Genomic DNA, 22,874 nt, shown 5'->3' with positions numbered 1-22,874 from the left:
AACTTCACTTTAAACAATATTAAAGTTCCACTAGACATGACTGAAGTCTGAGCCTTTGAATGAGCTTAGGCCCCAGGAAGCTGGTACATATGAACGCTTATAAACACCAAAACAGAAGTTTGCTGCTTATGTTACACTGTCAGGTTTGAAAATTTCCCATCTTCTTACATCTGCAGTAGATCACAGTGCACCTGCACATCCTTTTGATGTGTCTCCACAGCATCCATCCACTCTGACAGTCCACAGGCTGCAGCAGGTGGAGAATGTGAAAGGCACAGGAAGGAAAAATGTAGGGATTTAAGAGCAGATACCTATAAGGAATGTGTCTCCAAATGCTGAGAGTTCACTTCTTTCTGAAAAACAGCTTCTTTTAAGATTTCTAAGAGCGGTTACTCCAAGTGTTTTTAAAGTCTTGGCCAAAGGCCAAAACTTTCCCCCTACTCTCTCCTCTTTGCAGCCACACAGAAAATAACTTCAATTTTTTCAAGCACCATCCATCCCAATCAACCACAGCAGAACTGATGTACTAATCCCTGCTTGGAGAGCACTTCTGCACAGTGTGACCTTACAAATTTGGGGGTGACTAGACTCAACTCTAGTCCTGGTGAACAGACCTACCCCCAAGGGGCTATCATTGCTTCCTTCCTAGCAGTAGCTCCAAACAGAATTATTTAATAAGACAGAGTGTACCACATGATGTAGCTCCAACACAGTCTCAAAACAGACCAACTGTTTTGACTGAATAAAGAGATCATTTGTTAGCAAAAACAATCTGGATCTCTTTCTATGACAACATAACACAGAAAAAAAAAATTTTCCTCTGAGCATGTGGCAAGACACAGTTGAAGAATTCCACGTGATATACAAAATAAAAACCTCCCTCATATGAAGTACAACATAGATGTAAGGAGAAAAAAGTGTGCATGTTATCTAGACACACACACTTGTATCACTGTTAGGAAAAGCTTGAGAGTAGCTCTCTGCTTTTGTTAAATGTTTTCATATTTACCCAAAACCAAGAGTCTTACCACCTGTGCAAGAGAGATGAACTTTACAAATGAAAATACTATTATTTTTTTTTTAAGCATCGGTTCTCGTTTCCATTCATCAGAGCTCCTGAAAGCAGCGTTGTGTTGGCCCTGCCATAGACAGGCAGGGACCATACAAGTTACCTGCTCCACGTGTGGCTCCTTTCCTTTCAACTACCACACATATGTCTCCCGTCTTCGATACATTCTGACTGCTCAGCATCTTTTCTGTTGGCAACTGTATCACATTCCCCCAACCACACTTAGGAATAGGATTTAGTCAGCAGAGATACTGAAATAATATTGGTTTCCTCTGCTATGAGGACCAAGTACAACATGTTACACTCTGAATTATTCAGACCTCCACAGGCCTAAGTAACAAGCCTTTAGCAACATCTAGACACCAGGGACAACATTTTTCCTGGTGTAGCTCAGATGACGTTTGCAGAACCAGAACAGGGAGAAATTCAGCCTTAGGCTTATTGCACAGCAGCATTTCATCTTGGTCAGCCCCACCAGGCTTGCTAAGGAGAGGATCTGGAATATCAATTACAAGAAAAAACCTCAAACACCAAAATCCCGGGGCATCTCTCGCCTGACATCCCTTTCACAGCATCTGTTTAGAAAGCTGTGCTATGAAGTCATAAGCATGCAGGGGATCACTGGTGACTTTTCAGTGTGGATGACCTTCTCCCCCTGCCTGCCCCCAGCTCCTAAAGGTATTTCCCTCTCCCTCATCTTTAACTCTTTCACAACATGTCACATTGATATTCAAGGCCAAAGAACAGTCATCTGACATCTTAGAGTAAGACCATCATATTTTCCACTAGGAAAACCATGGAAGACCAAAGTGAAGAAAAAGACTAATGCCAAATAGATGTTTCACAAAGGTCACATGAAACACAGGGACTCTGGCCTCAGTGGCAGTCCATGGTAAGAACACGTCTTGTTTTGCTAAGCTAGTCACTTCATATTTCACTTGCACAACAAAAAGCTGCAGGAAACAAATCTGTCTTTGACTGCCCTTGGTCCTGAGAAGCTTAATTACCTTCAGTACCCTCAAACTACCTGGACTGCCTTCAGCAGCTGAAAAAACTCTCTACCTATGCTCAACGATACAGATGGTTTTGATAGTTTTGTTTAAAAATGCAGACAGCAAGGCTTCTCATTTTCCTAAAACATTAAACTCCCTCTTGAAAACGTAACCTGGGATCAATTTTATTTCATCTGTTATGTAGTAGTTTTAATAAAGTGTTAAAATGGAAGATATTGAAAAACTACACAAGAAAATAATCCTCTGAAATAATGTGAAAATGGAATGGGCAAATAATAACGCAGCTGGAGCAGAAAACTATTACATCCACTCTTGGTTTGGTTACACATTGAGCACCTACTCTGCTTAATCTTTCCAAGAGAAGGCAACAGTAGATACCAGCCCCCACCACAATCTCTGCTCCTGGGTTTGTACTCCTAGTAAAACTACTCATTACTTCTGCAGAAAATAAGTTTCTACTTTAGAACAAGGCAGACAAAAAAAAAAATACTTAAATCTGTCTATTTATAAAACTGCTTATGTAAAGATACTATAGTGAATGAGGTATTAAATTATGCAGTGCGAGATGTAATAGAGTGAATTATATTCAGTAAGATCACACGCTACTGAAAATATGCAAAAAGCAGTGCTGCTGACTTTCAGTTGTCAAGTTACACACACACACATATATATTGCTCATCTCATTATTTTCTACTGTTTCCATGTGTGATAACATGCCCAATGCTGACACTTCTCCTATTCTCCCTGGCAGACCCTACATTAGCATGTAAATAGCTGGCAGATAGGAGGAAATGAAAGCAAGAAAGAGCTCTTTAATTAACTTTAATCCTCTGAAAATCCATACAGCAATCTGTTCTGACAGTTTTCTACACGGGATCTTCTTAGGAGGTCCCTAAGTGCTGCCTGAGGATCACTGCCAAGCTAGAACGAGGAGAAAGAATGAACAAACCAATTTTGGAGACAATATTTAGACATTTTTCTGCTATTAAATGATGACTGGTGACTGCCATCTGGCATTATCAGAGCTGTCATTAGTCCGACTCTGGATGGGAAACAAAGAGATGCCATAAGCAAGACGATAGCGCACTTCACACCCGTCTGACAGCCAGTCCCCCACGCCTGGGGTAAGCGTGCCAGAGCTCACACGCACTCAGATACACGTATACACATCGAGCAGCCTCCTCTAGTTTCCAATACTATACATGCTATACATCTATGCCCTCTGGCCCACATTTTCTCAGCCTGTAGTAAACACAAAATCCTCAAGGTTGAAGAGCAAAGCAATTTCATTGTTACAAAACTTGATGAAACAGCTCTATAGTAGTACACAGACCTTCAAATCTTGAATGGCAAAAAGGCTGGCAGACTACAACAGAACAAGCTGAAATCATTCCTCAATAACTCACATTTTCCAAATGTGACAAGTGTTATTCATAACCCTCTATTACAGGAAATCTCAGACAAATTTTGGTGGGGGAGAAAAATCTAAGGATAAATGGAAGGAGATGCAGTACCACAGTCTTTGGCAACACAAGATTGTCAAATAACTCTTACCTAGCAGGCCAGATTTAGCTCTGGAAGTGGCATCCTGCTGGTTGATGTGAGCTGGTACAAATCTCACGGAAAGGTCACTGGTTCCAGCCGTGCGTTGGAGTGACCACTTTGAGGTGACTTACGACTCAGAGAGCTGACCTGTAAAATTCCCCAAAGAGCTGAACAAAAATTGAGTTCCCTGCAGGGTGACTGGAAGCAGCTTAAGAGCACACACCAACCAGAAAGGCAAGGAGTCGGCTCTCAGCCCCCTGGGTTTCTTTGGAGCTGAAGGAGGGAACAGCAGAACTCCTGAGCGTCCAACAGGTAAATTGGGGAGAGCGCTGGCTAGAGCACAAAGCCGCCTGCAGGAAGAGCCTGGAGAGCAGGGGCATGCGGGAGGGAATGACATTAGCAGCCGGCTCCCTTGCTAAGACTTCAAAACCAATGCAAGGTAGTGACAGGTAGTGACGCAAAGGTAAGAACCCTGAAAATCTACCTGATGAGATGACATAAAAGGCAAGTAAGGCTGAAAAAAAGAGGACGAAGAAAAACGGATGTTTCTTTAAGGCAAATCTCCAGCTTTTATAATGCAAGAATAACACTGTTAAGTCCAGGTCAGAGATCAAAGATCTTCCAAGAGAGGCAAAGGTATAAATTTTTGTCTGCCACACTCAGGTTCCCCCCATCCTTTTTGGCCTAGATTTCCACAATATTTATAGAGTTATTTTAATAAACATAAAGTAAAATAATGCAAAAGATAAATATCAAACCGTATCTTGCCAAGTCTGCTATCCCCAGAGGATTCAAAGAATAAAGACACTGGAATAAGCAAAAGGTGCCTAGATCACAGACATACAATAAAGCAAAGAAAATTTGTTATACAGCATCAGCCTATAACTACCTACAGACCTGCTTCCCCAAGCCCATCAACTAGTTCTCCCACTCCTATAATTCCATGTTCTCCCGCCACTTGAGCTACACTGTGTATACAGACCGTATGTCCTCACAATACCTACTCCTCATTTTTTTTAATGCTGTAATATCAAGAGCAGCTATTTCACTTTATTCATCATACCAGATTCCAGTGCTAGAAGATACAGAAAGTATCCAGCATGGCAACTTCAAAAACTTGGTGACTGATAATGCTCAGAAGAATGCATGCTTTTATGAATATGTAAGCGTGAATTTCAATAAAATGACCTTTAACACAACAGATTGCAGCTGAAGTAAGAAGGAAATCTCTACTGACACATAAATTACTAAAGATGAAGGTGTTCCTTCTAAGATTTACCTTACACAGAATAGTCCTTATACATACTGATCACTAATCCTCTTTAAACTATGCAGTAGTTCTTGCAGCTTTGAGAAGTCATGTTCTAATCTGATCTAAATTTTCCAGTAGAAGCACCATACAAAGTGTACTTAACAGCTGTGAAGACAAATAAAAGATAGAATTGGAGTAAGTTCATAAAAACATTATAATCACATCCATGATTAGCCACTTTGGCCATCTGGTAAGAATACCCGCCCCTGATAATATCTGAACTATGGCCTCTCAGCTTATCTGCCACCTGATTGCTTCATTTTAAATAAGTATGCAAACACCAACCAGACAGTTTCTTTAATAAAGTAAAATAATTTTTTTAAAAGGGGAAGAAAGAGAAAAAAAAAAAATCCATGAAGTAATAGTCCAGATGAGGTATAACGGATTTGAAATCTCAATCTGATCATAGAGAACAAGACTACCTAGCTCTGTGTACTGCCCACAGGTGCACATTTCACCAGACTGATTCATCTTCAAGTAGACAGGAGTGACAGAGACTATGATGCAGTTATACTTTTTTTTTTTTTGCCTGGGAATACAGCAATTTGTTTACTCATTGCAACAGTGTTAAATCTCATGGGATATGCAGACACTCATACAGGGAGAAAATAATGAACATCTCAGAAATTGCTAGTTGCAATACATGAACTTCCAAGAGTATCTCAAATCTTTATCCAATTTTGAAAGAAAATAAACCTACCAATCTCCATAGATTATTTTTTTTACATTACCAGTTTCATCAAGATGAAAATAAAGACAAACATAAAAACATAGAAAGTCGTGATGCTTCCATAAAGTGAGGAAAGGTCATGTAAATGTAAAATGTAATGGAGAATTTAAGTAAGTAAAAGCCACAGCAATAATAATCTTTTATATTTTCAAGGTAGACAAATTTCAACACAATGAAAACTTAAAACCCCAAAAGAAACTGAGATGGACAGTTGTGTATACAGGGCAATTCTTTGAGTCTATCAGAAGTCAGAAGCACAAGTGACTGTAGCTACACTCTGACTCTGACCCAGCAAAGATACCAGCTCTGAAAAGAATTAACAGAGGTCCTCTGCTGCATTTTAACCAGAGAACTGTGACAGAGGCAACTAAATGGTTCAAGAAATTAAACTGCACTAAGGAGAAGATATAATAACAATAATCTCAAAGCTAGATATTCACCCAAGACCAAAATAACAAAGATGTTAACAGACAAAAGGAATAAAATGATTTATCATTAAAAATGGCTATTGTATTGGAGATACTATACAGCAGACATCCTCCTATCTGTGTTGAAAGAGGAGATAAGGTTGTTCTGGGAAATTAGAGTCATTGGCAAGGAAGTTTCACCTGAACATTTAGAAAATTAGTTGAGAAGGTTCAGAATTACAAAGCATCTTTTTCAGTTGAGTGTAACAAGATAAAATAGAGACAGATAAGCATAAGCTTTTGTTAAAGTAATTTAAATTGAACTAGTTAATAATTCTTTGAGAGAACTCACAGGAGAGTGAACTAGTGAATGCAGGGTTTTGGAAGTCTATATAAATGACTGAGCATCCCTCAGTTTTAATCATTACCTGAGAGTCAAATACCTGTCGGTAAAAGTTGGCTAATGGAGGAGCACACGCTTCTTCCTTGCCATGGAAAGCAATTAGCGGCAGGCTGGTGAGGAAATAGAGCCAGAAGTTTCATTCAGTATACTTATTGTTGTAGAAATACAGGAGCAAATAGAAAGATGTGTGCTGACAACATAAAATATTAATGTTAGCAGAGTCTAGAGACAAGGGTGAGGCATTCTGGAGCACCTAAAAAAATTAATAATGAGGGAAGAGCAAAGGCTGATAAGCAGACTGAGCCCACACATGCAAGTTAATACAAAGTGGAATGAAAAAAATAATAAGATGTCACACAGTGTGCACTCAATCTGCTTTTAAACCACAATCTCCCAGCTATTTGATTTGGACACCCTTTGGAGCTATGACATCCCTACAGACATGCCAGCCAGACACGGCCTGTAGAGAGGAGGGGACTCCAGCCCGTGCCTATAATCCGGGCCACAATCTCCACAAAAAAAACCACTTCAGCAACGTGGCTCCAGGAGAAAAATCAGATCCTTCTACTAACACGGGCTCACCAAAATGATATTAGATGCTTCCAGGATATGACAAGAGTAGGCAGAAAATCAGTGAAATGCTGATGCTAACGCAGTGGAGCAGGCAGTGTCAGGGAATACACACACACATGCTACAGCAAAGGACTTGCTGTTTGAAGGAAGGTCATTGTCACACAGGTAAGGCACAGAAAACTGCAGTCTGCGTTGTGGGACTACATAAAAACCAAATATTCTCACTAAGAGATGCAATAAAGACTTAACAGCTCTTCCACAAAGCTCCTGTTTGACTTGGGCTCAGGTCTTCAGCCATTTTATTCGAGCATCTCGGTTCCCCATCCTCTTTTCTAAATGAGATAACTGTGTTTCTCTATCTCACAGGAATGACAGAAGGAAAAATGCAACTCTAAACACTGAGTACTGCTAAAATAGAATGACAGTGACACTGTCATTCAGGTTCCCAAAATAGACAGTATTTAACTTTCATTAATTGTTAACAGCTCTCATAAGTCTACCAAGCACTGATATTCAGATATTTATAACACATTTAACTCCAAACCAAGTCCCAAGACAAAAGAGAGAAAGGACAGCCAATGTAACAAGAAGATTCCTCCCACCCCGAGTTTCTTATCACTACTTCTTGGGGGAAAAACTTGCAAGGAAAAACAACTCAGAAGGTTTATTCATCCAGACCAATGACTCCCAAAGCTTTCCCCGGGGGAGAGCAGCAATCTTGCTCATTACATCTTAACAATGCAGAAAAATGAGAAGATACCATTTTTCGTAAGTTGTATGTATGAAGAATGTGAACTCTCTAATTTACACGTAATTTTATTAGCCTTCCTTTTAGCATATTAGAAATTAATTACAAATCAAAATATCATTGGACATCCATTCATTTGCATGGAGGCATATCCACGATCCGTGCACAGAACCACAGCAGAGGAGGAACAGCTTGCAGGTTCTGTCAGCTGAAGAGCATCCAAAATACAGAGAATTCTCCATAAAGCAAACAAAGTATGACCCCATGCCCACCAGGCCGGGGTCAGCAGTAAGTCCTTTATCTGCTGTTACTGCTAATTCAACTGGAAACACATACTTTGGATGCAGTTAACAGATCCAGTCCTTCACTGCAGCAGTTTGACATTAAAACTAAGCTTGTACAACTGCTGGCTAATGAGGGGCAACAGTTCCACATTCCTGCTCTCTCTCCTTGAAGGAAAACCAATTAGACAGAAAACACCCCTGCAGAGGGAGAAGTAGTGAGTACATAAACACTGACAAAGAAAACCCCAAACTCTCCCTAACTAGCTGAAATGTAAAAAGACATCCTCAGAAAGTCAGGGTGGTTTTGGTAGGAGACAGAATCCAAGGAGTCAACTTTAGTTGGTCCCTTAGAGGGATCAAATCGTCCCTAATGTTAGGAAGCAAACTTCAACAGAGATGGCACCTCAAGACACAGAGGATACGCCCACAGCTGCACCAGAAGGACCTTTAGAAGCTCAGAACTCACTAATCCATGTCCAGGCAGGGAGGAAAGTGAGGCAGGGAAGTTAGGCACTTCTATTACTTCTGTCTGTATTTCCGGTTTACTTGTGTTATCTGAAGGAAAACATCAGATTTAGACCATATGTTTCACATCCTTCAGGTTGCATATGCCTCTAGAGAGTTAAACCATAAACCTGTCTATTATTTACAACTGTTCAGTATCCTATTTAGGATATTTCCAAGGGATTCAGCAGTTTGTTTTTCTCTTCTCTTTCATGGAAGTAAAAAGCCAATATTGCAATGCAAGGGCTACAAACAGCCTCAGGTTAACACCACACATGACAAATTCATGTGCATAGATATTACATAAGAAACACGTTGGCTAGCATAAAAGGAGGGGGCGAGTTAAATAGCTTTCTTGGGGTTTTTAATCATTTCTTTGGTAGAAAAGATTTCATTTAAAGCCTTTAAAGTGTGACAAACATGCTCCATTATGAAAAACTCATTAAGCTACCCATGACCCATATCTCTGTGACAGTTACACCATCGGGAGAAAATGCAGGGGTGAGCAGAATCAGACACTCAGCATCTCCTGTTGTAGCTCACATGTTCAAAGAAGAAATGGCCAATAAACTAAGTGATACTTTTCTGCTCAGGAGCGAGAGGATTATTTAGAGTCATATGAAAGCAGGCAGCTCTCTTGCAGAAGGCAATCACCAAGGCTGTTCAGCAAAGCCATGCCTAGATGGGACACTGAGGCAGAGCAGGAGGAACGTGCAGCTGCTGCTGTTTCCTAGTGTTTAGGGAGGACAAGTAATGGCTCTGAGAAAACTAATAGCTTTGTCACTTGAAACTGGGAGGGAAAGGGGAAAAACAAACAGATGAGTTGCTTGGTATTTTGCTAGAAGGAAACAGAAGAGCTGAGATTTACTTAAAGGACTGGCAGAGTGAACTGGAGGTAGGAAAGAAACCGCTTCCAGGGAGACCCTCCAAGCACTGTGGCAGCAGAGGTTACCCCCACCCCAGCCCTACGCGGGGGCTTTGGTCCATGCAGGCTGAGCCCCCCCAGCCTCCTGTGTAGAATAGGTAAGAGGGGAGAAGGATGATGGTCAGGATTACAGCGGGTTAAAACAGGGAGTGGGAGAGATGTCACTGGAGTAAGTATTGCCACTTGTTCATGTTCACTTCATGCAAAAGGTCAAAAATTCTCTCGCTCAGTGGTTTTTATTTTTAAAAAACAACCTAGAGTGGTTCACAAGCATTTTTTTCCCCCAGCACCGAACTCTTACATATGCTATCTTAATAAACATCTTCACGTTGGAGAGAGATAAAAGGCATTTTGTTTTGATTTCATTATATTTCCTGAAATTGCTTTTTTCTCTCTGCATTTTTTTCTTGCCATTCAGTTGTGGTGGCCCTCACAGAGGGATAATGCAATAACACTTCTGACAAGGTCAGCTTTCCAATAACTTTGCAAATGGCATTTCCCAATGACAAAACAAGCACAGCTTTTCTTCTTTTGTAATTAATATAATAGAAATGTCAACCTGGAAAGTGGGTCTCCAAAGGTAGTATGTTATCAACAGAAAATTAATTTTTTAAAGCCAGAAAGTGTTTCCTTATCTGTAAAACTGAAAATACTATTTACATAGTAGAACTACTGTTACAAGTGCAGAACATAAAATTTCTGCAGCTTATGTATGTGTCTGAAAAACAGCAACTGAGGAGAAGAGTTAAACTGCTTAAATTGCTAATTCAGACACTAGATCATTTTGAGAACTGCACATTCATTTTGCAAATTCTTTTTGCACATGCCCTGTCGAAGCACACAGCTCTATGCTGTGTGCACATACTGAAAGAAACGCTACTTCACATCTGTGCTTATCTTTAAATTAATCAGGTGTTTAATGCACAGAATTAGTCTTCCCAGCTACTCTCCCATCCACATAAGCAGTAACAACCAGCTGTTGGTCCTGAACCTACCTATAAGCTAGACATCTCCCATCTGTGGCACAGAAGAAAGGGTGTGGGAGCAAGGACTCTTCCAACTGCTTCTCCCAGTGGAAGGAAGTCCCTGCTGCTCAGGGGGAGAAAGGGAATAAGAGAATCTTCTCTCCCTGAAAAGGGAATGAGTTCTTGGCACTGTCCCACCAAGGGACATGGAGGCATTGTCCCACAGAGGTTGACCCCATGGGGCTTCAGACACACTGGACCCCATCTATCTCTGTCTAAACCTACATGCTATACAGTCAGGTAGGCCAAAGCTCTACCTAGGACCCGCTACATGTTGTAGTCTGAACCTCTCCTTCAAACGCACACAAGGACAGTGAGCCCTGAGTCCTGTCATCCAATTCTTTCTATATTTAGTTTTTACAGTTCCTTACAGGCACTCAGGACAAGTAAACATGAGCTTCAGAGTGCCATCAGCAGGGTGGAGAAAACTGAATGGAGGAAGCTGCACTCGCATCTTGGGTGGAGCAAAGGGGCGGGCGGAAGAGTATTCAGCTGCAGCAAAACAACGGATCTTGCAGTTACAGCATGGGCTGTCACAGCAAATTAGCAGAATGCAAATTTTTCTGTGAAAAATATTTGCCATCAATGTCAAACCCGGCCCTCCAGGTGTTTGCAGCTCCTAGGCACGAGATCAGCACAAACCTCAAACACCTGCAGCAAAGTGATCCATTTAAAAATGACCCCCCTTCAGTTACTTTCACTTTAGCCACTTTGTCTCAATTCCTTACGCACAGTCTTGAGGCACCCAAAATAATAGTGACTAGAAGACCAAGCAGGGTGTTGTCTCCTATTCCCACAGTGCTGCACACAGGAGCAAGTACCTGGGATGGTACGGCACAGGTGTAAGCACACTTCACTTCCTACGGACTCAACACAGTGGCAAGCAAAGGAACACATTTGCTAGAATCCTTAGACAATCTTTTTTTCTTCACTACCCAAGGAACATAAGGAGATGTAGACACAACTATGGGCAGACATATTTAAACATTGCTCTGGCTCTGCTTCCCTAGACTTAAAAAGCAGCTTGGATGCCCCATAGGGTTGTAGGATCTTCCTACATGCAACCTCTACAAATCATAAGACTCTCATAAAAATAGTTCTTCTCCTCCTCCTCCTGACAAGGAAAAAGTTAAACATCATCTTGATGTAAAAAGCTTATCTTCTTTTCCTGTCTCATGCTCACACTTTGTTTACCTGTTAATCCCCTTCCAAATTCATGACTTCAAAAGAGGTAGTGGTATTTCTGGGGAAATCCTGAGGCTCTGGATTCATACAGAGAGAAAATTAAGCCTCAGTTCCAAAAGAAAATTAAGCCACTGTCCCAAATTGCTTCCACCTGAACAGGAAAATTTATGATTAATGGTTCTTCACAGTTCCTGGTCTAGATGTCCCACACAACACTAAAAAAACCCAGCAGATGTCCTATATATTGAGAAACTTGTAATATAATCTCATTACATCAATCAGAATTCACTAACTGAAACTAGACCAATTCTTCAAAGTTTCTATTAAATAATGTTTTCTCTGAAATACTACCTAAGCAAACGTGCTTATAAAATACAGAACAGTTCATTTCTCCTCAACGCAACAAATCATGGGTCAAAGACCATATTTCCACAATGCTTTCAAAAAACTCATTTGACTTCTAATATATTCATCAATTTAAGCAATGCTTGACCTGAGATGTTGTGAACAAAATAGTACTGCATGATACTGTGCCAGGAGCAATCCAAAACTCCTGAATTCTCCAGACAGTCCTTCACTTTTATAATGATTTTGGGTCTTCATTTGAAAGGATGCTCTGAGTGACTGGTGTCTGAGTAGTGCAGCTGTTCTTACCAGAGGCTCACATCACATGTTGAAATAAGCTACTGTGCAATTACTTAATTATCTCTCTCTCCTATCCTTTAAAAAAAATCCACTGCGATTCAACTTGAAGCAAACCCAGTTAATCCAGTTTTATGGCTGAGAATTAAAACATAGAGAAGTCAGAGATTCAAAGCTGCAGTTCTTGTGACAATACCACCACTCTAAGAGGCACAGATATTAATGCCTTCAAACCATAAGTATTTGAGAAACAAAGAAATGCAAAAAAACCTTTTTGTATAGCTTATCCTAGCTAGTATTTTAGAGCCTGCTGTTCAGAAACCCTAAATCCCTTCCCTTGTCCTTGGATGCTGCCCAAACCCACGAGTAGCTACCTCACTTGGCCACCCCCTACTATGAGTAGCTACCTCACTTGGCCACCTCCCACTGTTCGCCCTTCCCTTGCTTGCGAGGCACACAAGTGAGGTTTGTTCTGCCCGACTTCCCTTAACAGTAACTCCCTCATTCCACCCATCCATCTTCCCACTTGCTTCTCTGCCATATCTGCTCGACCATCCTTCATAATTCAGGGCTGAGGAGCTAAGGAATAAATGTTACAGCACACGTATCAAGGGAACTATAACTCTGAATTACCTGACCTGGGTGAGTTTAAATTCTCAGCCATAACATTGGATTAACCTAATTTCTTTTTATTGAATATTTTACTGTTAGAGGTACTACAGCCCTTTCTCTCAGAGAAATACGAGAACTGAAGGTCAAATAAATTCTTTTATGGGTATATTTCTAATTTTCATAATCTAACCTCTTAGCATTGAGCATTAATATCTAGTGGTGGTAGAACAAAGTAAAATCCAGTCAGTATTCTGGGAAAAAAGATCTCATTTCTATGGCCCTTCAAAAATACCTCATAAAATAACACATAACCTAACTTCACTGCATATTCCAAATTGTTATAAAATTTTTAAAAACCCTCTAAACACTTTGCTTAAATAGAAATTATGTCAGACATAACATAAACAAGAATACAGAGCCTGTCCTTGTGCCTCCACCTCAAAAGCATCATATATAAAGATTAGTAACGAACTCCATGTTTTTATCATTACAAGGTTTACCAGATACATAAAAAGGCAACAGAAAGAATTACTCAGAACTGATTCCCAAAAAATTGCTAAGATAATTTTTATGAGCTCTTTCATGCTTCTAAAAGGGAAAGGGAAGCAAGGCCCATGAATCATTTCATCTTCTGCCTTCAGGCTGGTCATTTGAAGCTAATGTTCACCATTTCCATGTTGAAAGCCCTCAGGTGACTAAGCTCTACTCTAACAAAGCATATCACCTTCATGCCTCTGTGGGACAAATTCCTATAGGTACCCATACAGGTACACAAAGAAGTCGAATATCCAAAGTCAGTGAAAAGGCAAATTTATCCACTAGCTATGAAGAATGAGGCCAACACCAGATCAAGAGCAAAAGATCTCACTAGAGAGGATCCAATGGAAAGCAAGGTGGCAAGGGCAGACCATGCTCCCAAACTTCTGCAGTGCCCACAGCCAGTGAACAAGCTCAGTCATCTCAGATCAAGAGATCCCTTCAACAAATGCAGACAAGTCAGAAACGAAAGGAATGCTTAGGCTTTGAAAAGTCATTTTAGAGAAGGATAAGGAATTGAGAAATCAACAACTCTGCTACTTTCTTCATTGAGTAAAAAAAGGGAGTAGTAAACCTATGACCAAGTCAGGCAAAGTAAGGAAGCTAATGTCCAACAAAGAAAACCAAGCAAAAGACAAGCATGCATTTGTCTGGGAACCTGTGCCAGAAAACACACATTTCTCCTGTCTTTCAGAAATCTGCAAATCTCACTTGAGAAACAGTAATATTTTCTGGTTTGAAGATACCGCTTCCTTCCAAATGGTCTTTGTGCACTGCTTCAAAACTACTACAGCCAGTCTCTTCTCCAAACATATCGATTTCAGCTCTTCTTACTCATTCGTTATAGAGATTCTGCAATTGTATTCATAAATGATATAAGCAGGCCTCGTGGAACAGCCTGTTTCAAAGGAAAATGGCTTGTATTCCCTTTATTCTGGAAAACAATTTCCATTTGCTTAATATAGTCATGATATTTTACTGAGGTAATTATACTCTTAGCTATCAGTAACAATTAAACCCTTAGACTGAGGTTGCTTAGTAAAGGTCTCAAAATAAATAACACATTCCAAACACAATATTTTTAAATGTCAAGCATGCAAATAAGATCTCATAATGAATATAATGAAGCATCAAGTATAAATCAGCACAAAGTTAATCTGTCATTGTACAATTCTCTGCAAAAATTGCCAGTGGAGTATTGTGGGATTCTGATCAGCATGCTACAGAAAGGGCAGCACAGGCACTGCAGATGAAACCATTTCATTAAATGTTATGACTGGTTCATGAGAAAGGCAGGGTGAAGCCACCAACACTGCTATGTTTTTATAGTTGCAGAGCTGAGTGAGTTGCGTAATGCAGTCAAGACTATGTGGGCTGACAAAATTTATATTTGTTCTTTTGTATTTTCTGTAGCAACTTCCATGAAAACTACTGTCAGACCATTCAGTTACAAGCTAAATAAAACCCAGAAGCAGACAAATTAGGGGGTACAGACAAAGGAGAAAAATCACTCTCAAGCTCTGAGATCTAGAGATATTTGAAATCAGGTCAATAGATCCTAGAAAGCTGTTACATAGGCAAGAGCACAGTTTAAAGGTCCTTACAATGCAGACAGCAAGATGGTTAGGAAAGGTGAAGTAGATCAGTGATGGACATTTTAAAAAATAACAGACGGGAAAAGTGTTGTCAGAATAAATATTTGCAGAATCTCCTTGTAGAGCCTCCATTGCAGACAAGAAGTGGTACAGCAAATTACCTCCAACGCTGCTACATTTGGGAGGCAGCTGCCTGAGCTCCAGAAGGTGGTTAGGTGGATCAGGACTAAAACATGACACAGTAAGTAACTGGAAGAAATTACTCAAAAAAATCACAACAAATTTGGGTTATACAGGGGGAAAAAAAACCCTAGCGTTAAAAGAAATTCTCCCAGAATTCTCTCCCTGAAGCACCTCCACCTCACAAGTCACAAGGCTTTCAGAGACCAACAAAAGCAAACACAAAACATATTTCCTCAACCCCAACAGCAAAAGTCTATAGCAGCAGTCATCGAAGCCCCACATCCCCCTTTCCCCTCACAAAACTTATCACACTTTATCCAGTAACCCAGGCACTCTTGTGTAAACCACAAACACGAAGCCCAACAACCACCCTGCACCAGACTGAACTCAGGATCAATATAACACCAGATGACGGGGGAGATTTTTCATAAAAGCATCTACCTCATCTCTGACCTCTTAGTCCTCAGCCTTTAAAAAAGGCACCCTACAAGAGAAGTCTGGGAATTAAAATTCATTATGTTACTGGATACTAAAAATTACAATTCAGCAGAGACCTGTTCAAACCCCTGTACTCCACGGGCAGCAATTACCTCTTTCTGTCCCACTGCGGTTAATGATCTTCTCTCTTCACTTGCTATTATCCCCCTCCACCCATAACTACCAATTACCTTTTCTCTGAAATTATTTAACTGATTAATCAAGTTGAATTTAAAGGGAACCATGCTCAATCTAAAAGGTCGTTGAGTCTCTTTCAAACACAGAGTGCCTTGTCTCTCCTCTTCTCAAGCATGCAGGATGATCTAGTACTACCTCAACCCGACAAAACTTGCCTTGCTGAACCACAGAAGAGGGAGCAGTGGAATCGCTTTAAAATGTATTTATTTGCAGGCATAAAAAGGAAGATACCTGCCATGGGTTTATAAAAATCTACAAAGGAGAGACACGGTGAGCAGAGGGAGAGGACTGGCAAGGGTCAGGCTGACAGCAGTTAACAATCATGCGCAGAGTGGCAGCACAGCTGGTGATGCATGAGTAATGGCGCTGCTCTAAATGATATACACGGAGTCATGAAGTGGACTGAAAGAACGAAGGAGCATCATATCATAACAGCCAGGAAAAAGCATTCGGTACTACTCCTAACCCAGAAGAGCAGCTCATTTCTGCCTCAAAGCCGTCTGTGCTACCTGGATGGAGAGCACAGGGTATGATACCCAAAAGAAGGTCTGTTGCAAGGCATCTGTTTGTCAGAGTGGCTGTTTTTATTGCTGTTGAGTGCAATACTTAAAGCTAATTTTTTATATATCCCAGGAAAAGGGTGAATTCAGCTTCTTCACTGAACCCTCAGAACTTTAAGATCCTTCCATGTGCTTTAAAATCATCCTAAGAAAAAACATAATGCAGGACCCAATATGACTGAGAAGCCATCAGCATTATTTTAAATCTTTACTGATTACAAAACAAAGCAGATGGCAAATCAAGTCGTGAACTCTGCATCTGCCATGCTTAATGAACAGTTTAATTACCTAGTCCCATTTCCCATGCATCTCTGCCATGCTCGGCTCTGGGAGTCGCTTACAGACTTTGCACTGACTCTCACAAAGATATCTCCAGGAACACGTGGTATGAACAGTCAGCTGGAGTTGGTTAATCAATACTTGTTTAATCTCCAACTTTTATGGTGATGGCCTAAATTATGTCTCAATAGAAACAGATTTCCTATCAGATCACATGATCTGGTTGAAAGCTCAGAAAACGAAAGGGAATTTTTCAGCCTCTTCTCAGGACAGAGGAGTACCCGAAGGCAGACAAATGCACAGACGGGAAATAAACACAGCAAAACAACAACATCCAGTACAATCAGATTAATTCATTTGCTGCGTTATGCCTTATACGACAGCAAGGGATGCAATTAGGACAGTGTACATTCACAAAGTCTGCAATTTGAGAAGCAAATTGGACTCATTTGGAGTAAGTTAAAGGAAGTAACTGAAATTGAGCCTCACATTTTGAGTTTTGGTGTATGCAAATAGGCAAGAGCTTCCTGAAAAAGATCACATACTGGCTGCAAAAAAAGCAGGGCATCGTGTCTCTGGTCAAATCTGCTGCACATGTTATAGTCTGTTCCTACTCACTCTGCAGCTTCATGCAGTTACATCCAGAAGCTCTGTGCACAGAAGAAATAACTGTTTTAAGGAGTCACTGCACTGCACACGTGCAGAAAAGGCTGGCAGGTCTGAACCTTAACAGCAGCTAAGTAAGGAATATAGCTAAGGGCTGATCACAACCAGGTAAAATCACAGGAGGAGGAGGAGGAGGCGACAACCCTAAAGAGATCCATGAAAGCCAACTTTTGCCCTCCACATCAAAAGGCTTTGGGAAACCTTCAGTGTGCCTTTATTACTTTTCTTCAACCTCATTTCTGCTGCACAAGGTCCATTTGTGCCTCCTGAAAGCTGCCCTCCTGAAACAAATAGACCAGAGCTTGCTTTCCATTAAATACTGACTCAATCAGCTGCTTGCACTCAGATAAGGATTTTCAGAAAGTGTTTTTCATTTTGGGAGACCTACATGTCATATAAAATTTCCTAAGAGATTCAAATTTTAGCCATTCAGTAATAGAATTGACTGTTTTTAATAAGCCTACTTTATAAACAAAGAGTTGTGTGCAAAGCTCTCAGAAAGAGAGAAATACAAGCTTAAGGACAACACAAAAGTCAAATACAAAACTGTGTAGGTAAACATGGCATTCAAAGCCAATACAACAGTAAATCAAACAGGAAAAAGGGCAGAGGTAGACTAGGTCTCCCCCCAGCATTTCAGACATCTCCCACTACTGCTGTATCGGAACTACCTCAGGTAATAAAGCAAAGATTAAAGATTTCCTTAAAACTCTGAGCAAAGCCAAAACAAAAAGACAGCACAACAGACAGCGAACCCAGCCAAGTGGATTTCTAAAAGAGTGAGTGAACATATCCCTTCAAACATCAATTTCTTTTTCATCACCTTAAGTGAACAGAGTGACAATCCAGGAGATACCTTCAAGCCATCAATGTCCGGAAACCTCTAGGGTGTCCAAATCTAGTCTTACATTTCACTGAAAACATGTAGATCAGAAAACTGAAGTAGTGCCCTGATTTACAAGGACATATGGGAGAAGGTAATCAAGTAACATGTTCTAAACAGCAGTTTGTCAACAGGAATAACCAGGATGCAGCTCCTACACCAGCCCACTGTCAGAGGTGGAATCAATTGGACTGGACCACCGCACTATTACATCAAAGACTGGAGAATGCTGTTCTTCAAGGCTGCCAGGGAGGAGAGATTTGTAGTGACTCACTGAAATAGTCTAGACTGACAACTGTGCCAATTCCAAAGAGTAAACCTGAAAGGCCCAAGAAACTGGAAAGGCCCAAGTAAGGTCAAGAAAGCCCAAAAGAAGCAAATGAGGCAAAGAAGCAGGTAATGGAGGAAGAAGTTACACGCACTGAAATGGAAATATGAGAGCAACCAAGAAAGACAGAGACTGTGGCAAGCAGAAAATTAACAAGACCGAAGAAGTGAAACAGGCAGTCTGTGAAATCCAAAACGTATTGCTTGAATCTAGAGGAAAAAAATTCAATACCCATAAAAGCGAGCTGAGAAGGAATCAGATTGGCAAAGCAAGTACCTCCTGAAGAGAGTATGTTTACCACTAAAATATTAGATACTGCTGTTACCAAATGAAGAAGAGCTTATCATTTTCTACAGATCTTCTAAAACATATTCAAGGCCTGAGACTTCCAGGTTATAATTTGAGCTGAAAGAAAGGATAGCTGTTACTGCATTAAAATTGCACTGTTAAACATGTCTGATGCCTTTCAATCCTTATTTGCTCAGCATACAGGAACAGATTCACTGCCCTACTAGAGGGTCAAATATACACAAATGCAAAAATCACACTATCAAAAGCAATAGCAATTCAATCATATATATAATAGTCTCCCTCAAATTAGATTTTCACAGTCCTATTTAACAAGACAAAGATTCAATAGAGAGAGCTCATCTTTTCCCTTCTCAAATTACATAGAAGCACACTGTACTACTGATGCCACTAATTAGATGATTAAATACCATTCTAGGTGATATGCTTTCAATGTAAAATAATTATTTTTGACAGGAAATATATTTGCTCAATCTCATTTTATATCACAATATCATACTTTTTTAATTAAATGAAATTCCTTCTTCTGATTTTGCACGAGAAGAGCAACCAGCAGGAGAAACAGTGCCAAGGATAGATTGCCCAAGTACCATAATGCATGTACTTCTTCACAAAGGACCCCTAGCATTCTCTGGATGGAATATAAATTTTCAGAGAACAGCAAAGTCTTTATTCCTTTAAAACAGGTCAGTTGAGGAATCACTGAGCACACTGAAAACTTCCACTGTCAAAGTACAAGTTTATTTGCCACGGTCTGATGAAGGACATTTCCAACTTTTCCTCTACTCCTCTTCAGAGGGAGGATAGCAAACAAAGCAAAGGCTCTTTCTTTCTATATAAATCAGGGTACAATCCATTACATGACAAAGTACTGTTGTCTTTTTGTCTGGTACTTAAAGAAAAGTAATGATATTTTGTGTTCTATGACAAAACATGTTTCTGCTGAGGACTGGAAATAAGTTAACAAAGGGAATATTTTAGAAACTGAGAAACTTCCTTCAGGGCTGAGCAGCCCAGTGCCATGCTAGACAGCTGAGAAGGCTGTAAAGGAAGGATTTTTATCAGGTTCAGTATCCACCTGTGTCATATCCAGCCATGCCAGTACCAAAGTAGAACTCTATGGAGGGCTGTCTGCTGCTGGGGGTATTAGAAGAGATGCCTTTTCTGTTTCTGTGAAGAGAATTTGGTCTATCCACCCTGACTGCAGTGCCTACCTCAGTGTGAAGCAGAAGGAACTGCTGTCATTTTTCTCTTCTCGTTTATGTGACTCTCCACGGCGTCAAATTCTGTAGCCAGAACTGATAGAATATCCTCTTGTAAACTGGTTGCTTCATGCTTCAAGAAGCCCTGCTTACCCCACCATGTATCAAAGCTTCTTTGGCTCCACAATGACACAGAATTACACAGAATTGGGTGCAGCACAATTAAAATCGATTGAAATGCTTTAGCTGACACTGAAAATTAAAGCCTAAAGCACAAGAAACAGAACAGCTCTTTTCCTTCTTGCTCAGACACTCCCATACCAGCATCTTTCCTCCCCGCACACAGTGACATGCCTCGTGCTCTCTTACACACTCTAACTACTCAAGTCTGACTTTATGCACACACATAAGCTTACCTACGTGAGCAGCTTTATAACATCAGGGAGATTGCTCAGATGAGTGAAGTTTTGTATGGAGTATTCTTGGAAGGTGAAGTAACTATCATTCTGACTACAGAGAATTATTATTCCCTTTGGGGAAAGAGTGCTCTCAGAATTTAATATAAAGTTTTCAATGCTCTACAGACTTCAAAATTATTGTATAGAATTTCATCATGAGAGCATACCTGATATAGGATAATACAGACTTCTTTGATATATCCTATAGAAAGAATCTTAAAACGTATTTTCAATTTACTGGTCTAGTGCCTACCATTACATTCGAACAGACTTACAGTGTAAGAGGAAGGCAAATCTCTTACTCTCTGTAAATTGTTTTTCCACAGGAACAGTTGACAAGGTGCTGTCGTTTCGTTCTCTTTAGGAAAGGAGGCAATGCAGCCAAAGCCATTATAAATCCCCTTCAGTGGCTCAAAACACTCTAGCGACAACATGATTCAATTCTCTGCCCTCGCACCAATGCCAAGCCTGAGACGACGTCACGTATCACAACACAGCATGAGCCTATATGGGGGGAACACTAGCAAAGCCTTAGGATGATGTACTAGTATTTTTATTCGAAAGCAGTCCTAAAGACAAGTTTCATGGTACGTAGCGCCCACTGTGCAAAGACCCCATAGCAACTTTGTAGTGCCAGTTACAGAGGTGAACAAAGAAGAAATAGCAAGGACTGCACCTGGAGGAAAGAAATAAGGACACGGACATTTCCAAACATAATCTAGAAACTCACCTTGGTGAGTAGCAACACACGTTTCTGCAACCGTCTGACCAGCGCTTCGTGCTGCTCACGTTTCTTCTTCTCATCCAAGAGCTGGCTCTGAACCCGTAGTATTTCTTCCTGTAGCTGCTGCCGGGCCTTCTCTAGTATTCGAGCACTAAGAAAGATAATACAGACCTGTGAAATCTTGACCACTGGTTCTTAGTCAGAGAGATCAGAAAAAACTAAGAGAAGCATCACCATGATACCAGGACACTGGGGCTGGTGCCATTTCATCTTATGGCTGCACCACTGGAAACTGAGTAGCTGCAGTCTCATTATCAGCTGTTCTCAGAAAAACATATGAGAGAAGAACCATCCCAGTGACAGCACAAGACAATTACTGGAACCTCACATATACAAAGCATTTAAATAAACGCATATCTATTTAAAAATCAACCAGTTTGCCTTTGAGAAGATGCCTCGTTTTCAACAAATGATGCACAATCTTGGTTTCTACTGTATCTTTTCATCATCTTCTAACAAAGTAGAAGTAAAACTGAGATTTACTATCTGCTTTGACAGACAGATAATACTCAGCAAGTAATTATATCCACCACCTGCACACTTCTCTTGCCAGCAACCTGTATTGGAAGAGAAATGTCTTCTGAGGCCAGGTGATTAGCACTTCTTTTGCAATGTGGACATGATTCTCAATTAAGGCAGAATAGCTTGGTCCCTCTTCTTCTCAGCTCTCTGTGCAGTAAGACATGGTGACACACAATTATCCGTGTATTCCTGGAGACACTCTTCATGCACGCCCTTCAGACACTCAGTCTGCTGCTGGGACACTACTGGGCTGCTGTTCCAAGGCACACATCAAGCAGCTCATCACAGATCAAGCCCACTGACAAAGTACTTGATCAATAACAAAATGAGTGAAATAATTCTTGTGATTTTGAGTCGGTTCAAAATTTAACTATGACAAGTTTATCCAAGACTGCACTAACTTTAAGTATTTAAAGTGAGCAGGACACGGAAAAAAGTATTGCACATAAGTCAAAAACCCTCAAGCAAGCTAGAAAGATCAAAATCAACATCTCTAGCTTACTCAGGAACAGAAGATCTTTGTTTCTCTGATGCTGAAAACAACACTGGAAAATTTATGAGTGCTTCAGAGGGGTATTCTTTATCATTATCATTAAAAGAAAATAAATTTAAATGCTTTTAAAGAAAATAGCACTATTGTTAAGGTACTGTTTAGATAGATCCGAAAGAGAACACTGCCTTAAAAGTCACTCAGCATAAATCAAGTACATCCTGCACTGCCAGGTCACCAAATCATACTTCCTGGGAAATTTGTAACAATTCACCAAAATCCCCAAGCAGCTGTTCCCTTTCCTCAAAATCTTCCTCCTTGAAAAAAATGTGCATTTTAAAACACTGGATGAATGAGAAGCCTGTTTAAAGTTCCAGTTCAATTTGGGACCGTTCATAGACCAATTTAATAATCAAGGACTGTGAA

The 22,874-nt window shown here is 40.4% G+C and overlaps 1 protein-coding gene across 3 annotated transcripts in view; it reads right to left on the bottom strand.

Moving 5' to 3' along the window:
• MAD1L1 (mitotic arrest deficient 1 like 1) overlaps positions 1-22,874 on the bottom strand; it is a 379,581-nt gene that overhangs the window by 239,613 nt on the left and 117,094 nt on the right. For all 3 annotated transcript variants that reach the window (XM_074841020.1, XM_074841022.1, XM_074841021.1), the window contains exon 11: positions 21,383-21,527. In XM_074841020.1, coding sequence (XP_074697121.1) covers positions 21,383-21,527 — 145 coding nt within the window. The remainder of the gene's footprint in view (positions 1-21,382; positions 21,528-22,874) is intronic.

The sequence above is a fragment of the Strix aluco genome, chromosome 15 (genome assembly GCF_031877795.1).
Source record: "Strix aluco isolate bStrAlu1 chromosome 15, bStrAlu1.hap1, whole genome shotgun sequence".
In the NCBI taxonomy this organism is placed as follows: Eukaryota; Metazoa; Chordata; class Aves; order Strigiformes; family Strigidae; genus Strix; species Strix aluco.
This window is presented reverse-complemented; position numbering and strand designations above follow the sequence as displayed.